General features: G+C 43.8%; 1 protein-coding gene across 1 annotated transcript in view; it reads left to right on the top strand.

Moving 5' to 3' along the window:
• DOK6 (docking protein 6) overlaps positions 1-18,591 on the top strand; it is a 1,609,598-nt gene that overhangs the window by 486,443 nt on the left and 1,104,564 nt on the right. Inside the window, exon 4 of the mRNA XM_086967445.1 lies at positions 5,028-5,147. Within this exon, the coding sequence (XP_086823571.1) occupies positions 5,028-5,147 (120 nt within the window). The remainder of the gene's footprint in view (positions 1-5,027; positions 5,148-18,591) is intronic.

The following is an 18,591-nucleotide window of genomic DNA, read 5'->3' as shown; positions in this document are numbered from 1 at the left end:
ATGGAAAACGGTATCAGAAGCCCTGCTATAAAGAGTGCACCCCTTCCATTGGCACGGGACCAGTAGTTCCGTGTCTGCTAGCCTACCAGAAAGGTGTGTAAAAAGGATGAACTTACACAGTTCACAAAAAAAACAGCTCCACTACTACTGAATGAAGCAGGGAAAACAAGAGAAGAGAGGGTATCTGCCAATGTTTGGCAGATACCACATCATTACTCGACTCTAAATGAGGCCTTTTCACTTCTACTACTTTCATGACTATTTCATGAGACATGGACACTACCATGTCTCAATTGTTGCTCTAATTTAAAATTATTTATTCTCACTTGAATCTGTTTCAGGTTTTCTTAAACTGATTTACTTTTTCCTCTCCGATAGTGGTTGGTCTTTTTTATTTTATTTTATTTTAAATGAGCTATAGTATTTGCAGATATTTTTTAAAGAGCCCATACTTATTTAATGGAATCCCTGGTTTGCAAATATTGCTGAATGTCCTAAGTGGAGTTATTAGTGTTCCCCCTAAGAAATGCTTAAGTAAAAAAGGATCACATGATTATGAAGTGCACTTTCACAAAGTGCCAAAGATATGCCAATCCTTTTGTGGATCGATCTATATTTCTTAAATACGAAAGTGCAAACAGTGTTCTTTGAACATAGTTTTCATTCATACCAGTCAGTGCTTCTGTTCAGCCAAAATCAGACCTTTTTCCTGTACTTCAGATATCCATTTTGAGATATTCCTATGAATGCAGTTGCATAATATAGATTCCTCCAAACAACCACTTCTCAAATAGTATTATGTTCATTCCACTTCCTGAAAGGTCAGAAGCCTATGATCAGACCATGCTGCTCTCATAATGAACAACACTGAATTATCTAAAATATCTATTTGCACTGCAAATCTGTATTGCTCTGTAAGAGCAGCAGTGCTTGTCAGACAGGATTGCACAAAATAATCACTCAGTAAAAGTTGACCGTTTAGCCCTCTTTACACTCTTCATGGTACATGAACTCTGGCAATATTGTGCTAGTGGTGGGCATCTGGGAAAAATGTTGCCATGATGTTTCTCAGTATTCCCAAAGGTAGAAGCAGCAGAGATCCAGTAAGACATCTTAATAATACACTCGCTCTGATCATTGGTGACCCACAAGTACCATGCCACATTTAACAGCATCACAAGAATGGTCCAGTGGAGTAACAAGATGTAATGGGGGCCCCTGCAAAGTGCGAGCAGGCCCCCACCCCCACGCTCTGGACCCAGATCTGAGCTCTCAGGCCAGGGACCTGCCAGTGCCAGAGGGGGCCCCTGGAGATCGCCCCCCCCCCACCTTGGGGCTGTAGGGGTTTTTGTTACCCCACCGGAATGGTCTTAAATGGGGTTGAGTGCCACAACCTCTCCCAGTTCTGTAATCTGTTAAATGGTAGAGGTGTTGTTTTGAAGTTAGAGGGCTTACAAGCACAGACAACGTGTTTAGCTGATCTGGATCACACCACTGTGCTTTCTAGGTAAGCAGAGGAAAAGTGCCTCAGTAAGGGACTTCTTTTTACTTTTTGGACCTCCTGCTCCTTTAATTAAATGGACACATGAACATTGACGTGCAACTAGAAGAGTAAAGAGTCTTGTGCTCCCTGGGATTGAAAAATTATATCAAACCATGCTACCAAGCAGCTATGTCATAGGTTTTTGCGAACCTGCATGTAAAGGTTTGTGGACTCCAAGGCCATATGTATGAAGCCGTTTTTGAATCGTAAAGGCCGAAATTCGCAGAATTTCGGCCTTTGCGATTCGCAAACGGCCTTTTTGCATTATTTCCAATGTATCATACAATCGCAATTTAAGGAATCGCAATAATTTGCGATTCCTTATTTTGCCATAGCATTTAAGGAATGGCAAATTTTGCGATTCCTTAAATGATATGTTTGATACATTTTTAAAGTGCGAATTTGTTTTAAGGAATCGCAATTTACCACCAACTTGTAGTTGGTGGTAATTTGCGATTTCTCATAATAATGCCCTATTTGGCATTCGTGAGGGTGGTATGTGACAGACATACATGCCCATAGGGCATGTATGTGTGCCACATGCACACACATGTAGATTTGAGGGGTGCAGCAGGGTGTCTTTGAGACACCCCTGCACCCTTGTAATAATTCTCAAATTGTGATTAGCAAATTGCGAATTCGCAATTTGAGAATTATTGCACCATCATTCCTATGGGCCTCCTGGCCCATAGGAATGCATTGGAAATCATTCTTTATTTGCGATTTCACAAATTGCGAATTCGCAAATCAAGAATGATAAGGAATCGCTAAAAAGTAGCGATTTTGTACATACATACCGTTTTGTGATATCTAAATAGCGATTTGCAAACAAATCGCTATTTAGAAATCGCAAAACGATATCTTGATACATACGGCCCCAAGTGTCAAAAAAATCTGTTGTAAATATAATCTCTGAAGGAAAGAGAAAATATGGTATCGCCACCATCTGGAGCCAACTAGTGGTTTTCCCTGTTAGCTGCCTCATTATTCATAATGAGCTTTGCTTCAAAGTCCATGAATAGATTTTGCAGCACAAGAGCAGGGCCGGCTTTAAAGTACAATGCAGTATTCTTTGGTTAGTTCTAACAGCATATTCTGCAATGAACATGTCCTTTTTTACAACACAAAGTTGCTTCATGTATCAGTGTTTAAAGGGTGTCAGCTACTGTTGCTTGTAAGATCGCTTCGAGCATTTCAATGTTGTTTGAGGGAGCTAACAACCCTTAAAAATGTGTGTTTTGATGATCCCTGTTTTGAAACACTATGGACTTTATTGACAAAGGTAAACGTACACTTTTGTTCAAGTTAATGTTTTTTTTTTATTCACAAACTTCAAGTGGTAAGTTTATGATCTCGGAGACTCCACAGTTGGCCAGGGAAATCAGAACATAAAAAGATAGGACAGGTATATCTTTTTATGTATATAGCAAAGGAGGGGTGAAGACGGATTAAATACTGATCCTAAGGCTCAAATTACCACTCCAGAAAGGAGGAGTGGAAGGTCCAGCCAGAGTACGAGCCCCAAAGTACAATGAATAACAAAAATGGACTCAGCTGTTCCTGAGGAAAAAGAAGGGTGCGGTCAATAAAGGGGAGAAAAAGAAAGGGTAGTGCTCTGTGGAGGGCTAACCTGGGTATCCAATTTGGTGGAATTAATGGCCTCACACACTCTTGCGAGTGTCATGCTTCATCATTGGCGGTTGCTCCTCGTAGGGCAGGCGGTGCAATGCCCTACGGGCTCACCTCAAAGAGGGGCTCTTTATCGGAGATCTTTTTCCAACAGCCTGTGGGTGAAGTGCGAGTGAGGGGCCAGGGAGAGAATGGATAGTGTAAGGAAGTGATTTAAAATATAGCACGAGATACCGGAGATCAATTTATTCTGGTGGTTCCCATGCTATATATTAAAAACAGTGGGTAGTCTATGATCGCCAGAAATTTAGGGTTCCGTATCACGATCTAGAACTACAATTCGTATCGTGAGGTCGACATGTTTCTCGCTTACGCAATTATGCTGCGATTCTTCAGGACCTAGTAATATACATCTATCGCAAAGGGATGACCTAGTCTAGTATCAACCAATAATGCATTTTAACTTCCTGTTGTACTACCTGAATTGGACTGCTCTTGCCTAAAGGTCAAGGAGTGTGGGTGTCAACAGTACCCGGTAGGTGTGACTTCAAGGGGGAGAACCAAAAGGAGTTTAATGGTGCTCGAGGCCTTGGTCAAAGCTGTTGTGCCTACCCATCACTACCGGGATCCGGATCAACAGGAAGTTAAAATGCATTATTGGTTGATACTAGACTAGGTCATAAAGAGCCCCTCTTTGAGGTGAGCCCGTAGGGCATTGCACCGCCTGCCCTACGAGGAGCAACCGCCAATGATGAAGCATGACACTCGCAAGAGTGTGTGAGGCCATTAATTCCAACAAATTGGATACCCAGGGTAGCCCTCCACAGAGCACTACCCTTTCTTTTTCTCCCCTTTATTGACCGCACCCTTCTTTTTCCTCAGGAACAGCTGAGTCCATTTTTGTTATTCATATCTTTTTATGTGCCAAGTTCGCTGGCCCGACTCTCTAAAGTTGTAAACTTACTACTAGCTCATAGTTTGTGAATACCTAAAGAAAGTCAACTTATACAAAAGTGTAAGTTTACCTTGGTGAATCAGGGCCCTAAGTTTGGAAAATGTACTTCATAGCTAGCATGTTGTATTTATTCAGCTATCCCTCTTCAAAATGAGTCATAGTGGTTAAATTAAACTGCAATTTTTGTATAGTGTTCAGAGTAGAAAAAACAAGAGGAACAGATAGAATTAATATGGAAAAAAACAGCATAATTATTTTTTAAAGCCAGGCGGTATGAACTGGTAAAGTGTCACCCTGGCTTGTGTATATTATTCAAACACCGCTCAGCCCCAGTGCCCCTCCCCTCACAGAGTCTACAAATCTTCGTGTTTATGCTAGATCAACGACCAGATGGCCTTTGGGAGACTGCGTTTCTTACTGCAATGGATGACCACCCTGCTCAAAAGAGCAGAGTTTATCTGTGAAACAAATGCAAATGAAGAATGTATAGCATATGGCCATATGAAAAGGCTTCTGACTTTCCTCCCAGCAAGCATTTTAAATGCATACATTATCATTACAAGTTGTGTTTTGTGGATTTTGCTTTTTCTGCAGAATATTCCGTAAAATGCCATGCTTTGTCATTTTTTAATTATTCGGCCCATTAATGTTCAATCAGGTAAAATTGAGATCTTTGAAGTAAGGTATTTTCTTCCTAGCTGCTCTCTCGTAAATATAGGTTCATGCTTGTTTAAGCAGGTAATAGTAGGTATATTATTTAAACCAGAACCTTTAATACTTTAAAAAAAAAATCTACTCTCCAGTTGAGACTTGAGCTGAGTCAATTTGCTATTCTCTCTCACTCATGTAGAGTAAAGCCACAATAGCGTGCTGCTGATTTGCTTTGTTTTTTGTTTGCAGAGCTGGAAGCAGAAGAGTGGTGCAAATTTCTTTGCGTAGAGTGTCTTGGCACCAGACTGAACGACATCAGCCTCGGTGAACCGGACCTGCTTGCTGCTGGGGTACAGAGGGAGCAGAATGGTATGTTCTAAAAACAATGTGTTGCTGCCCTCTGTGGGATTTCAGTTTACGTTGTGTCATGTCAATGTTCTGATTTTTGAGTCATTTTGTAGAACAAAATGTCAGATCACTGTGACCCACTGATATTTATGGGAGACAGTACTTCTTCTTCAGCACGTGACCACCGCCATGCTGCTCTTGTACTGAACTGCCTGCAAGGTGTCCTCTATTGGCCACTGCACTTCCTGTTCCTTCTCTGCACAGAAAGTTTTGTCCGATGGCTGAGGCATGGGTCAAGTGATCTGATGGACAGGCTCAGATAGGGAATTTGGGGTTGTATAACAGTGGCACGGATGGCTAAACCATGTGTGCCTCTACCACGCAGCCTGAACAACGAATGTGTCTGAACAACGCATTCCTTTAACACGCATGCTGCTAACACGTTATTTTGTGGTAAAGGGATGGGTGGTAAAGTTCACACCTCAGCCCTTCCGCCCTGAGCACTATAATTAACCCAACACACAGCACTAAAAATTACCCCAAGCCAAAAATGTTAAACTACCCCGACCCCCCAGCCATGAGCCCTCAAACCCTGGCCTCTGCCCTATAAACAATACCAACACCCCTATAAACAATACCAACACCCCTAGCCCTACAAACTACCCCACCCCTAAAACTAGCCACCACCCCCAAAAACCCGGCCCCAGACCCACTCACCTGTCCGTATCCTCTCCCGATACTTCCTCTTCCTGTGCCCGCCAGTACGAGCGTCTAAACCATGTACTGTCTTAACGACGCAGATGCCTGGTTAAGGTATATGCTTGGTTAAGGCCTGCATGGTTGCGCTTGTAGGGAAACAGCATTTGGGGCTCTGCTCACGTTGTATAGGCCGTTTCCCGGAAGTTGGACATTCGGCCGGTGCCTGAGGCCGGATGTGGGCTGGCTTTTTCCTCCGGTATTTCCAATGTTCAGGGTGGCTCACCATGCTCCTCTAATTTTGAGAGGTTGCAGCAGCCCCTCCCCCACCTAGAACGACTATCAGGAGGCCCAATGCCGGAAAATGCAGTGGATGCACTTTATAACAACTTAAACTCTATTCCCCTTTCCTCTTTGTATATCTTGTTTCTGCAGTGTTTTTGACTCTATTACACCAATGTCTGCAACTCACTTTATTCTTCCACACTGAACACATCATCCTCCTTATATCACATTTCCAACACGCTGTGCTGAATTCTTGTATTTGGTTGCTAATGGTAGGCACCAGCACCAATTTTGGGGGCTAAGTCTTTATTTTTCAGAATGAGATTTTGGTTAGAGCTAGGGAGAGAATGGTAGAACAGAAAAAATAAGGAAAAACTGAATGATACATAAACAGTGACCAAGGAATAATGTTAGTGGTGGCTACTTTTTAACGGCGATGGGGGACGGGTTGCAGGAGGGTTGAGGGGCGTGCAAAAAAACCATACACAATCATTTAACTGCCTGCCAGCGGACACCTCTCTGTCGTCTTTGCCCCCTTCCAGGACTCCAGGAGCAGAAAGCAGGAACAGGAAGCACCCAGTCTTCCAGACTCCCCTCGCCAATCATGCCGCTGCTGATAGCACTTTTTCTACTCGAGCTGCAGCTTCCTCAATGCGATAGACATATTACTCAACATGAGCAGTCGTGACCTGCCGTCACCGCCCGTGATAAGAAATCTCACCGAGAGGAGGTCTAGAGCGTGATTTTATCTTGTGAGCGCTCGCCAACTTATCAATGGCTAGCCGCTTGAGAGAAAAAACTCAGCTCCGTGTCACTTCGCTGAGTTTTTTGGAACTCCGCACTCCGCATGGAATGCAGGAGTGACAAAAACTCTGCAAACTCCACTGGTGAAGCGGAATTCTTCACCCACCCCTAGTCATTATGGCCTTTGCTTGCTAGCACTCTACCTCCAACTGTCTTTTGCTTTTACTGTTGTCTCATACTACCTGCTGGTGCACTCAGCCTACTGCTGCTTTTCCTCTCACTCATGACTCCCGCATCTGCCGACACACACTACCTTTCACTGCACCTGCCACTTTTGCTATTGTTTCTCCCACACACTGGACACTGCGAGGAGGCTGTTGTTTCTCCCACACACTGGATACTGCGAGGAGGCTGTTATTTCTCCTACACACTGGACACTGCGAAGAGGCTGTTGTTGCTTCCTCACACAAGACTCTGCAATGAGGCTGTTGTTTCTCAAATACACCAGACACTGCAAAAAGGTAGCTGTTTCTCCCACACACTAGACACTTCAAGGAGGCTATTGTTTCTCCCACACACTGAAGACTGCAAGGAGGCTGTTGTCTCTCCCACACACTGGACACTGCAAGGAGGCTCAGAGCAGGGAATGAGAATGGACAATTTCAGAATTTCTTTTGATTTTAGGGACAGATATCTTCTGTGCCCGATATTCAATTATGTTCAGGTCAGGCAATCTTTCTTGCATAATACTACCTTTACGAGAAGGACATGTGAACAAGGATAATGACTGAAAATGTATATTACCCACTGACTCATTTTATGAGAAGGACATGCGAACAAGGGTAATGACTGAACATTTATATTACCCACTGGGAACCACACTGGTTACAAAATCGTTTTATAACAATAACAGGAAAGAGGAAAACACAAGTGATCACCAAGCCCTAAGAAGGAAGCAAGTAATGGAGGTGACAAACTAATTTGGGAATCCCAAAGGGTGTTAAATACTGCCCTCACCCACTCAATGAGTGGCATGCTTCATCATAGGGTTGCTGCGACTCCCTGATGCAAACCAATGTCCAGGAAGGAGCGCAAGGAAAAAGAGAATATAGAAAAGAAAGAAATCAAGAGGTAGGGAACATTCTAAAACTGTCTAAGTGGGTATCCAACACCTTTAGTATCGATCCCACTTGGCAGGATTAAAAGAAAACTTATATACAGGTATATAGGAAAGTAACAACACCATTACCATGTCTGCCGAATCAACATGTTTCTACCGTAGATTGCCGCCCAGTAGGGTCGTTGGCATTTATCAGGATCGGATCCCTTAAGAAGGTTCTAGCAAGGTTCCCTCCTAGTGTTGTCACTATTTGGTAGAGGACTTAAATGGCTATACTTGCACTTTCTGTAGATACACACCATCTGCGTACCTATGAAAATAAACACCAAGGTTAGGCATGAATGTGTTAGCTCAAATAGCTACATCATCTCTTGCCTCCACCTCGGGCTAAGCAATACTTCCATCAGATAAAGATGCTAATTACACAGATTGTGTGATCTCCTTACCTGATGGAGGTTAAAACTGTATACCCAGTTACCAAAACGAATCTATTTACTGTGCCCAGTGACTCTCAATGATAACCTCCTTACCTGAGTTTCATAAATGATGATCCTAACTCTGAGACAGAGTGGGGACACCGTCCTGTAGTCACACTATAAAATTAAAAATAATCCACACACAAGTGCAAACATAAATGAAATTCTCTAGAAGTTAGAATAACCCTTGCATTCTCGTGTCAGACTATTGATACGTAGCTCCACCTGAATTACCCCCGATTTAAACAGCCAACCTGGTCTTCCGAGGGTCAGAGAAGTTGGAACATGAATCTCTGGGAAATTTGTAGATTGCCTGATCTTGTCGCTAGATTCTATGATCTTTGCCTTTCTGTTGTTATGGTCTAGTATGTACTAGCACATTTCTTATGCTTGCACTTTTTTTGTAAGAGAACAAGGGCCTTTTCAGGTTCAGGCCATTAGTGTTCAGAATACATCAATTTTTGGTTATTATCTTCTTCATGTAATTGTATGCTGTGCTAAAGCTAGTTACGCACACATTCCTGTCTTCTATGGGGTTTTCAGTTTTTTTCCAGAAGTGAGTCTCTGTTATTATTTCTTGCTTGTTTTTTAGCTCTTTTAATAAAGTTTTCTGGGTAATTACGGTCATGTAATTTCACAGTCAGCACTTCAGCCTCCTTTTCAAAATCACTTATATCTGAGCAGTTTCTCCTCAAACGAAGAAACTCTCCATATGGAAGATTTTCCTTTTATGATTTGGGATGGAAGCTATGGAAAGGCAACAAGTTGTTCTGTCTGTAGGTTTTTGGAAAACTTCACTGCACAGTTTGCCATTCAGAAGTTTTATAATGAGATCCAGAAATGGGAGAGCCACTGCAGTAACAGTGGAGGTGAAGACCAGGAATGGATTCCGACCATTAAGCCAAGTTAGAAAATCATTGGCTCCTAGTTCATCTCCATGCTAGATGAGAATCACAAAGTCAATGTAACAACGCCAAACCCTTATAGAGCTGCTGTAAGAATTTTGATCTGAGTAATTGTGATACATATAAAAAGGCTACACTCAGTGCAAAAGGACAACCCATGGATGTCCCATTGGTTTGTAAGGACAAAGTGTTGTGATATTGAAAGAAATTCCTTGTTATTGCCATTTCAGCTAGGCCTAAAATTAGGGACCTTGGGGTTTGGAATTCCCACTGTTCTGCATAAAGGAGGCTCTCAATTACCCTCAGTGTTTCTCTCAGAGATATATTTGTGTAAGGTGATTTGATATCCAACCCGATTAATAGGTCATCTGTCAGGATGAATTTCAGGTCCTTGATTAAATTCAATTCCTCCCTAGTGTCCTTTAAATAGGCCGACATTCCCTGAATTAGTGGTCTGAAGTAAAAGTCACAGAAATGTGCTAATGGTTCCAGGATCGAATCTCTCCCAGAAACTATAGGTCTCCCTGGGGCAGTCTGGTTACATTCTGTACTTTGGGGAGGGTATAAACATATAGTGTCAGGATTCTCTTTTACTTAGAAGGCTGCCTCATTTTTTCTAATCCACCCATTAGCAAGTGCCTCCTCCAAAATTATGTTGATTTCTTTCTGTAATTGATCTGTGGGATATCTCCCCAGGATTTCATAATTCCTCCTGTCTCCTAGGAAACAGACGCATTCTTGGTTATATGCTTCTGAGATCTGGATTACAATGGCAGCCCCCTTGTCTGCTGGTGTCACTGCAATGTGTTTGTCTTCTTTCAATTCAATCAAAGCCTTTTGTTCAAGTTTCATTACCTTACTGTCTGCTTTTTACTGTTATATTTCAGTAGAATTCTCAATCTCATGTATAGTGCCTGGCCAAATACCCCAATTTCTGGGGGAACCTGGGCAATTGTAGGTACAAAGATAGATCTCCTGTGGAGTGCTGTATCTCCCTCTAATGTCCTGTTTTCTTGTGTGTCACTAGCAAAGAAAACACTAAGCCTGACATTTCTAAAGAACCCGGCTAGTCCACATCTAAGTTTGAACAAATCCACTTGGTTAGTGGGAACAAAACCCAGTCCTAGTTCAAGATACTTTCTTGAGCTTCACTCAGTGGAATGTCGTTAAGGTTCATATTCAAACTGTGCCTCTGCTGGAGCTTGGTCGGACCTCTCTCGACATGCTCTGATTGACTCGTTGATTCTAGTCTTCCCACTGCACTCACTGGGCCTTCAGTGTGTCCCTCCCTCTTCCTCTGCTTCTCCCTAAAAAGTGTTCGGATCAAGAGAGTAATGGAAGGTTTGTACTGGGGGATACATTGAAGGCCAGCCAAATCCTAACCCTGGTGGTCGCTGTTGGAAATGTTGAGGGACTCTCTGATCATCTTTCTGGCATCTTATTTATTTATTTTATTTATTTATTTATGGGCTTATAAAGCGCTATGAATAAACTCCCGAGGGAGTATCTCCGCGCTGTAGCTGCCAGTGCAAAACTGAAAAAGGGAGCGGAAAGTTGAGAGTGCTGTAAACAAGGAACACTTTAAAATGAACCAAACAGAAACGTTTTTAAATGTTTTCTAAATTGACAGTGGTCATTACATTGCCTTAGTGACAACGGAAGTGAGTTCCACAATTTGGGACCCACAACAGATAATGCTCTTCCACCCAACCTGGTTTTCGTGATCTTGGGAACATTTATTAGCAATTGGTCACTAGATCTAAGGGCACGGATGGGAACATAAGGAATAAATTTGTTCGCCAAATACTCAGGTCCCAATTGGTTGAGGCCCTTGTGTATCGTACAACATGTTTTAAACTTCACTCGTTGACGTATTGGCAACCAGTGAAGCTCATGAAGTAACGGTCTGGAGGGGGATCTAGGGGGTGCATTTAACACCAGCCTAGCTGCCGTGTTTTGCACCACCTGCAAACGGTCCAAAACCTCCTCGTTTGCACCTGCCAGAAGGCCGTTACAGTAGTCAAGCCGACTAATGATCAAAGCCTGGACCAGAGTTTTCCTATGAGAATCAGGGAGGAAAGGAAAGATTTTACGAAGGAGGCCAATCACATGAAAGCATGCTCCTACAGTGATGTTAACATTTTGCTTCATGGTTAGCTCTGGTTCAAGTCTGACACCCAAGTTCTTGACCATAGTTTTTGGCACAGGGACTGGCCCCAATTCAGAGGGCCACCATTCAGGGGACCATTGAATCCTGGCTTCACCAAAGAGAATCACCTCTGTCTTTCCAACATTGCATTGTAAAAAGTTGGATGACATCCACCTTGCAACTGCCTTCATCCCATCGGAAAAAGATTGTAAAATATCCGAGGTGAGAGTTTTAAAAGGGAAGAGCAGTTGCGTATCGTCCGCGTAGGACACTGGACAGAAACCAAAAGCTCTAGTAACATCTGCCAAGGGGGCCACATAGGTGTTAAATAGCGTAGGGCTCAAACAAGAGCCCTGTGGAACCCCCTTGGAAATGCTAACTTCCTCCGATTTAAAATCACCCATGATGACAGATTGGGTGCGATTGGAGAGGAAGCTTCTGATCCAGTCCTGTGCCCTTCCGCCGATTCCACTCGCAGACAGTCGTTCGATCAAGATGGTATGGGAAATCGTATCGAACGCTGCCGATAGATCCAGTAACACCAGGACAACAGAATAACCTCTGTCCTGGTATAACCGTAGATCGTCAGTTACCGACATTAAAGCTGTTTCAGTACTAAATTTAGGTCTGAAACCTGACTGCGAGGGATCGAGACTACCGGAATGTTCTAGGTAGTTAGATAGGTGTTTATTGGTGTGCTTTTCGATGATTTTCCCTAGGAAAGGTAGAAGGGAAATAGGCCTCAAGTTGGACATGTTAGACCAAGGAATAGATGTGTTCTTCCTAATAGGTCTAACTAGGGCTTTTTTCCAGGCCAATGGGACCACTCCAGAAGCCAGTGATAGATTTACCAGTCTCTGCACATCAGGACCTAGTAAACTCCCCAGCGGACCCATAAGTCTGGCTGGAAGTAAGTCTGCCGGACTTCCGCTTTTAATATCAGAAAATAGTTTCTGAACTTCCAGCAGTGATATTTCAGGGAATTCGTTAAAGGCATAAGTATTAGTAGAAGTTGTCAGGAAGGGGGTCCAACTGTCTAGGCTAGTTAAGTCAGGACCTAGTGCTTTTATTTTATCATAAATAGCCTCAATTTTCTCTGAGAAAAAACAGGAAATACTGTCACACAGGGGTTGTGAAGCCATGTCAGCACTTTCACAAGCTCTTGGTTTTATGAACGTGTTGACAATTTGATATAAAACTTTAGAATCATTACCAGCAGCATCTAGCTGAGCAGTAATATGGTTTTTCCGTGCTAGCCTTAAGGCTTTGTGATAGATGTTGAGGTTGATTCTATAATGGTTTTTATCTTCCTCCCTGGCAGATTTTCTCCATGTTTTTTCCGACTTTCTAGCCAGGCGTTTGAGATTACGTAATTCCTCTGAATACCAGACCTCCTGTTTTCTGGCAAGTCTAGGTTTAAAAGTTTTTAACGGGGCAGTGTGCTGTACAGCCGCATCAACGGCATGCTCCCAATTCAAAAGAGCAGTATCAATATCATCAGAACCATCAATTAAAGATGAGGAGTATTTAGGTGCAAAATTAGCAACATTAACTTTATGCCACTGTCTACGTTTAGGTTGGATATGGATACAGGGAGTGGGACATGGGTCATTCATTTGCATGGAGAAAGCAAGCACAAAATGGTCAGTCCAGGGATGTTGGCTAGGAGCATTACATTTTATACCGGGAAAATTAGATATAATCATATCCAAAGTATGTCCTGCTTGATGCGTTGGTCCACTATTACGTTGTTGTAATCCTAAAAAAGAAATGTCCGTGAGGAAAGACTGTGTCTCACTATTAAGCTTATCCTCACTGTGGAGATTGAAATCACCAAGTAACAGGAATTCTTTATTGTGGCATACATGAGGAGCCAGTGCTTCCACTAATTCCTTGGAGCAAACAAACAGGCTGATGAAGCCTTCCGTTTTAATCTCAAAATGCAGCAGCCACTCAAAGGCTACAGGTACGCCCACAAAAGACACTTTAGATTGTGGTACAACTCTCACATAGGCCTTAGGTGTTTGTAACACATCATATTCTACTGCCAACTATACATTCTACAATACAACATGTAGTCTACTTTTTTTAAACAGAAGCATCTGAACTGGAATGCAAACAAAAAAAGAAATTGATGAGCTACAATACCATTAGGATAACAAATGGGATCTCTAAGGGAGGCTCTCCAAGTGGGAAGATCCACCTATTAAATGGAATAATGCATCCCCAGTTATGCATCAAAAAGGATATTGGAACCTACGTTGCATTTCTGTGATGTCAAAAGATATATGTTCACAAAACTCCTTGATGAAATGCGATATCTTTATAATGTGCTTTTGGAGGAACATTGTTGTTTATTTCCCATGTAATTATTTGTCAGTAATTCCGAAGTGCTGGTTATTTCTCACAAAACCTTAAAATTATGAATTGTAAGATGGTAATGATTGACTACCTCACACAGTTAGAATTTTGCCATATGGTCACTGTCCTAATCATCTTCAGAACACAAATTTATAACTGGTCTTTTGAATTACATATGGCTTCTTCAACGCATTTATTTACAAACACCTACTGGGCTGATAAATATATTTATTCCAAATAAAATCATCGAGTAGTCAAAGGTAAGTTTTTTACTGCATGACAACCTTGACACTGCTTTACATTTTTCAGTTTTAGTGTACCTCCACATTACCTAGTGTAGGTTACTGAGCTCATTACATAGTGTAGGTTATTGAGCTAACCAAATACAATCAAATGTGCAGCTACTAATAAAGCTTTTAAGTGAAGCCATTATACAGCACATGTTAATGGTGTAAGCTAATATTGTAGTACAAACTATAAACAGTCTGGCTTCTTAAAGCACTTACCAACTTAAAAAGTGCAGTCTAAGCTTTTATTCACCTATTTTTCCAAACAAGACATTTCTCACGAGGTATGCATCAGGGTCTGATTTCATACAGTAGCACAATCCAGTTTTCTTCCCTCTATCACTGTAACAGACCATGAGAACACAATCAGTCAACAGACCTACCATGTTTACAAGTATTTCCCTGTCACAGGAGCAGATGCCACTGAGAGAAGCGATGAAGTAGTAATTGTATTCAAATGTATGTGCAAGGTTTTGCTTTCGTACCTCACAGTCTATGCGCACATTTTAGTGACTGCCAAATATTCACCCATGCTTTATGGAAATACTGAATATGCGTTTACAGATATTTATTATACAACACCATTTTTCACCAGGATACACCAATTTGATTAAATATTTTTTCAGGCAGTATTCATTCTGCCCTTTTGGGCATTAGGAAACAAGCCATTGGTTCAGGAAACAAGCTACGAGTAGGTTCTGTTGGCACAGGTCAATCGCACAGAACTGCCGCGTTTTTGCACATCTCGCATTGTATGGTATTATTTTAATGTTTTAGAAAACTGTTGCATATTCTAGGATATGTTACCTAATGCCAGTAATTTTTAAGGAATAACTTGACTGAGTCAGAGAGCAATCGAACTAAGCTTACCTCTTACACCCAACTCCTCGGTCTGCCGCGGGAAGTCCTGATTGTGTGGAGGGAGTACCGGGTTGTTGAAAGAGCGGAGAGATGCCATCTTAGGATGAGAGGGGTCATGCTCTAGCTGGTCGCCACTTCCGGGGAGAGGGGATTTACATCCATGCTCAGCCGGACGCGCAGCATTCAGGAAACAAGCTACGAGTAGGTTCTGTTGGCACAGGTCATTCACACAGAACTGCCATGTTTTTGCACATCTCGCATTGCATGGTATTATTTTAATGTTTTAGAATACTGATGCATATTCTAGGATATGTCACATAATGCCAGTAATTTTCAAGGAATAACTTGATTGAGTCAGAGAGCAATCGAACTAAGCTTACCTCTTGCACTGTTTTTGGGGGTGGCACAGGTGAGCAAGTTGTGTTTGTCGACTACCACCATCCTCCTGAGAACAAACCATCTGTCAAACCGCCTCAAGCCCACCCCCGGGAACAAGTTGGCCATTGTCTGACACATGCCTGCTCTTACCTGCCCCGGCTGCAAACCTAGAGGCCACAACTAGTGGCAGTAGGTTTACCTCCATCACTGGCAACAGTACTGGGCACACTGGGGGATCTGTTCCAGACTGGACTTCAGTCCTTTCGAGCCTTACAAGACCAATATACAGTAAACGGGGAGCAGTTCTTTTGTTATTTTCTGCTTCTTCCCCCTCTCAACGTCCCCATCCCACGCTCACTCGCCACTGCTCACCCGGCCCCTCCCTTGCCCGTTTTCCCACCTCCCAGCTGGGCGTCCCTCCCCTCCCCTAAATAATGAAGACCGCTGCCGAGGAGCGCTCATAAGACCTTGACCTCGTTCACAGGCCTGCACTCTACCAGACAGCTCCTGCGATCCGCTGCTGCCTCTGGGCCCCCTGCTTTGTGTGTTCGAGCCCACTGCCCCCTAAATACTGTCCTGTTGTTTTATTAGTTCTCGTATTTGCGCTGGTATCTCTGTATCTCTGTTGTAATATTGAATCAGACTTATTTACTTTTCTGCCTTCACCTGCTATTCAATATGACTTATTTTTGTTTTCTGCTTCTCCTCCCTCTCGCCGTCTCCATCCCGCGATCACTTGCCACTGCTCACCCGGCTTCTCCCCTCTCCCCACACCTGTTTTTCCGCCTCCCAGCTGAGCATTCCTCCCCACCCCTACATAATGCAGACTGCTGCGGTGGAGCGCTCGTAAGACCTTCATCTCGGTTACAGGCCTGCCCTCTCCTCGACAGCTCCTGCATTCCGCTGCTTCCTCTGGGTCCCCTACCTTGTGTGTTCGAGCCTGCTGCTGCCTAAGTACTGTCCTCTTGTTTTTTTGTTCTCGTATTTGCGCTGGTATCTTTGTGTCACTGTTATAATATTGAATCCCTTTTAATTTATTTTTCTGCCTTCACCTCCTATTCAATTTGACTCTGTGTCATTTTCTGCTTCTCCTCCCTCTCGCTGTCCCCATCCCACGCTCACTCGCCACTGCTCACCCGGCCTCTCCCCTCTCCCCACACCCGTTTTCCCACCTTCCAGCTGAGCATCCTTCCCCTCCCTTACATAATGTTGACTGTTTCGTGGTCGCACAGCGGGCGCCGCTGGTGCGCCTAAGGCAAGCCCATCTGTGCCCGTCTGCGACCCGGATGCGACCTGCGCCAGGAACATAGGCTCTCCCATGACCCACTGCTACGATTTAACCACCCTTAACGCACTCAACCTCGGAAAACACACAGGCTGCGTAAGAACCACACCAAACACCACCCAGGGAGAGTTCTCTTGCAGAACCTGCCACAGATCCTTCGCCATCGACAAGTCTACCACCACCACCGAAGGCTGGACTTCTGGGGGTCACCCAGGATAATGCTCCCCCAGAGTTGCTCACAGCAGAAAAGGGGGTTGGGAGAAGCATTCCCCATACAAGAGGCAGCAACTAAATACCGTGCGGAGAACAGAAGGGCAGCAGGAGACAAGGAAAATGAGGCATCTAAAAAGCTCAACAAAATTAAAAAACTAAATCTTTTCAGGTGGATAGTAATGCAGCAAACACTAGCTCCACCCAAAACAAGTCGAAAGAGTAGGCTTCCCAAAAGGAAAAGCTACATCACTTGTGCCTTAGTGACCCTCCCACCATGAACTTGGGCTTTCTTTAAATGAACAGTCTCTAGCTCAGAGTCCATAGCAGCTAGCTCAGCAGCAGGACAACGAGATTCAGCAATAACCAACAGTAAAGATTTGGTCCTTGCTTCTAGTACAATCTGTCTTTTACAGCTGTCTTGGAAGTGATTCAGCAAGATAAGCTACAGTCTCATGGTCTGGAAACAGACAGATCCCAGGAGGTATATCCTTTAAATTGGCAGCAAGGAGAGGAGGATTTCATGCAGCGGGATATAAAGACTATGCTGAACCTTATCCTGGGCAAATTTAGATTTAAAAGCAACGCAAGCAAACGGAGTAGCATTGCTGCATCATAAATTATAAAAAAATTGAGGATGAAGTGGGTTGTTTTCTGCAAGAATGCAGGAGGCTGAGTCAAGGATCTCGCAGTTAGAGAACCAGGTTGATTTTATGCAGCAGCAAGTAAATCTAGTGAGGAAGGAAAAATCTTCACTGGAAAATAAAATCAAGAGGGTTCACAACTTCAGAGTCATGGAGGTGACGGGGCAAGATGGCCGCCGAGGGATGCAGTGAGTAAGTCGCATCTCACCTCCTCTCCACTGCCGAGTTTTTTGATGGCGTAACTGAGGAGCCTTGCCTGAAGAGAGCAGCCTCTGGACACTGCATGCCTTTACAGTATAGCACCACGGTGATATTCCCCCCTTGGGAACAGCGAGGAAACATCATAGTACGCACAGTCTTGCGTATTAGGAGGAGAGTATCAGAAGCTACTAGACTGATATTAAGGTCCTGGTTTAAGATGCCTCCTCGCCTGCAACGCGGACTCGAGGCTAAAGACGGCAAGGGGGGAAAAACGGCAGACGCTGATATTACTAAAGGTCAGACGGGGAAAGAAAAAGAGAAAAGCAAGGTGGACCTGAAAGCCTCTGTCTCTGCCTTAACCACTGCGCAGAAAAACGCCTCCAGTCTTAAGAAGGTAACAGCGAAAAGAAACGGAGCGGACAATGCGGTTCTCTTGAGAGAGACAGGAAACGCTACTAAGCCGAAAGCTAAGGAGAACGCGCTGCGGCAGCCTTCAGTAACTGAAAGTTTCGCAAATATATCAACAAGCAGCGGGCCCCCAGTAACCAAACCTGGTGTTTCTTCGGATCACAGCGCAGGAGCGGGAGCGGAGGCAGAGGTTGGAGCCGGCGTCCACGGCGCGGATGCTGGAGCAGGGCTCGGAGCCGGTGCCGGGGTTGCTAGGCAACCTGAAAGACCAGCAGCAGCAGGGAAGCCGTCTGCAGCAGTGCCTGCCGTCGTTCCATCTGGGAGCAGAGGTAGCACAGACGCGGGCCTGGGGGCCGCCAAGGGTGAGTCTGGAGGCAATGCTGGTGCTGTTGGGAATGTGGAGTCAGAGCTACATGACTTCAGGCGAGCAGTGAAATTAAATGGGAATAAAGAAG

This window comes from Lissotriton vulgaris, chromosome 4_1 (genome assembly GCF_964263255.1).
Source record: "Lissotriton vulgaris chromosome 4_1, aLisVul1.2, whole genome shotgun sequence".
Taxonomy (NCBI): Eukaryota; Metazoa; Chordata; class Amphibia; order Caudata; family Salamandridae; genus Lissotriton; species Lissotriton vulgaris.
The sequence above is the reverse complement of the archived record's forward strand: the minus strand, read 5'-3'. Positions and strand labels throughout refer to the sequence as shown.